The sequence below is a fragment of the Otolemur garnettii genome, unplaced genomic scaffold (genome assembly GCF_000181295.1).
Source record: "Otolemur garnettii isolate 467f Iridium unplaced genomic scaffold, OtoGar3 scaffold00285, whole genome shotgun sequence".
NCBI lineage: Eukaryota > Metazoa > Chordata > Mammalia > Primates > Galagidae > Otolemur > Otolemur garnettii.
Genome location: NW_003852680.1, coordinates 209,756 through 212,119, shown reverse-complemented (window position 1 = coordinate 212,119; position 2,364 = coordinate 209,756). Strand labels below are relative to the sequence as shown.

General features: G+C 34.1%; 1 protein-coding gene across 1 annotated transcript; it reads right to left on the bottom strand.

The window, feature by feature from the left end:
• Window positions 1-351: 351 nt before the first annotated feature.
• Window positions 352-1,573, bottom strand: LOC105886362 (zinc finger protein 724-like). Its single transcript, XM_023508876.1, has 2 exons — window positions 1,367-1,573; window positions 352-1,283 (listed from the first exon to the last, which is right to left on the bottom strand). The coding sequence occupies exons 1-2, from the start codon at window positions 1,537-1,539 to the stop codon at window positions 569-571; spliced, it is 888 nt and encodes a 295-aa protein (XP_023364644.1). The 5' UTR covers window positions 1,540-1,573; the 3' UTR covers window positions 352-568.
• Between the last annotated feature and the right edge of the window lie 791 nt (window positions 1,574-2,364).

The following is a 2,364-nucleotide window of genomic DNA, read 5'->3' as shown; positions in this document are numbered from 1 at the left end:
CACTATAGGTTTATTTTCAATGAAATAATATGTATAATTATGTGTAATTTTATGTCCAGCTTTCCTCATTTACTAGATGTTCAAACTGGCCCTTTCAGTATACAGCTCCCAAATCTGGGCTTTTATCTTTCTCCAAAGAACCTAACTATGGTTTGGTAACGTACCACATTATTTTTTAATAGAGCACTGCATTACTCAACATAACTCTCTTATTTCAATACATGACCAGTTATTAATGGCTTTCCCACTTTCTCTACATTTGTAGAATTTTGCTCAGGTATGAATGCACAGTAAGGTAAGAGCACTGGGTAAAGACTGCCACATTCTTCACATTTGTCTGGTATGACCTATCTTATGTTTATAAAGGTGTCAGTACTAACTTAAGGCTTTGCAACATTCTTCATATTGGTAAGGTTTATATTTAGTATGTATGCTTAGAAAGCTATGAGCACTGATTCAAGGCTTTGCCAAATTCCTCACATTTATAGGGTTTCTCCTCAAAATGAATTTTTTATGTTTACTATGTTACAAACAGTTAAAAGATTTCATACATTCATTACATTTGTAGTTACTCTCCAGCATGAATTCTCTTGTGTCTATGAAAGCTTGAGCTATAGTTAAAAGTTTTGCCACAGTTATTACATTTGTAGGATTTCTCTCCAGTATGAATTTTTTTATGTACAGAAAGGTATGCATATGTGTTAAATACTTTGCCACATTCTTCACATTTGTTCGGTTTTTCTCCAGTATGAGTATTTTTATGTACAGTAAGATGTGCATATTCATTAAAGGCTTTGCCACAGTCTTTACATTTGTATAGTTTTTCTCCAGTATGAATTCTCTTATGTTTATGAAGGTTTGTGCTATACTTAAAAGTTTTGCCACATTGTTCACATTTGTAAGGTTTCTCTCCAGTGTGAACTCTATTGTGTGCAGTAAGGTCTGAGCACCACTTGAAAGCTTTGCCACATTCTCTACATTTGTAGGGTTTTTCTCCAGTATGAATTCTTTTATGTACAGAAAGGTATGCATATGTGTTAAACGCTTTGCCACATTCTTCACATTTGTAGGGTTTTTCTCCAGTATGAATATTTTTATGTACAGTAAGATGTGCATATTTGTTAAAGGCTTTGTCACAGTCTTTACATTTGTAGAGTTTTTCTCCAGTATGAATTCTCTTATGTGAATGAAGGTTTGAGCTACAGTTAAATGTTTTGCCACATTCTTCACATTTGTAAGGTTTCTCTCCAGTATGAATTCTCTTATGTGTATTAAGGCTTGAGCTGTAGTTAAAAGTGTTGCCACATTCTTCACATTTGAAGGGTTTCTCTCCAGTATGAATTCTTTTATGTACACAAAGACATGCATATGTGTAAAAGGCTTTGCTACATTCTTCACATTTGTAAGGTTTCTCTCCACTATGAATTCTCTTATGTTTTGTAAGGTGTGAACAGCAGTTAAAAGCTTTGCCACATTCATTACATCTGTAGGGTTTCTCTCCAGTATGAATTCTCTTATGTCTATGAAGGCTTGAGCCATAGTTAAAAGTATTGCCACATTTTTCACACTTGTAGCGTTTTTCTCCATTATGAATTCTCTTATGTTTAGTAATGTACGAACAATGTTTAAAGGCTTCTTCATATCCACCACTTTCCCAGTCTTTCATTAAGTTTAAATTCTCAAGACTATGACTTCCATATGTTCTAAACACCACTTTTTGGAATGAAGCATTTATGCCTTCTTCTGGCAAATGGTCTTGGGCCAAATAAGAGGACATAGCTGGAAGAAATTTTAAAAATAACAAATTATCTCACTCATTACTTTTTGTCAGAACCTAACAAATATACATTATAAATGCAATATATAAAATTTTACCAAGCACAGTAGTAAGGTGGCAAAATACATTACATAAGTTCTAATTCCCTTTTGGATAAATAAATGTAACAAAATTATACTGACAAAATTGCCTTTGTAGGAATTCTAACAACCAGGTAAGAGTTTTGAGCATACCAGGTAAGCACAATTCCAAGAGTCACACAGAAGGGGAAAAGAAGTTTGATATGCTAACTGAACATATTCTTTCTTCCTTTTTAATGCAGCATGATTCATGTGGACCTAAACTCCCAACTTCAGATTCACTCTCAAAGAAATAAAATAGTGACAACTATGGTCATCCTTTTGGTGGTTGATGAAGCATCCAAAAGTGGTTTCTGTTTTAAATAACACAGAGTTATGAAAGAAATGGTGCTATCTTTTTTTTTGACACAGAGTCTCACTTCGTCATCCTTGGTAGAGTGTCATGGCATCACAGCTCACAGCAACCTCAAACTCTTGAGCTTAAGCAATTCTCTTGCCTCAGCCTCC

What these genes read in the sequence shown, in the direction of transcription:
- LOC105886362 (XM_023508876.1), bottom strand. Translation starts at nt 1,539, where the DNA reads ATGGCTCAAGCCTTCATAGACATAAGAGAATTCATACTGGAGAGAAAC. An exon ending in GCAAAGCCTTTTACACATAT is followed by an intron (nt 1,284 to 1,366) that starts GCATGTCTTTGT and finishes TTTTAACTACAG; the next exon opens with CTCAAGCCTTAATACACATA.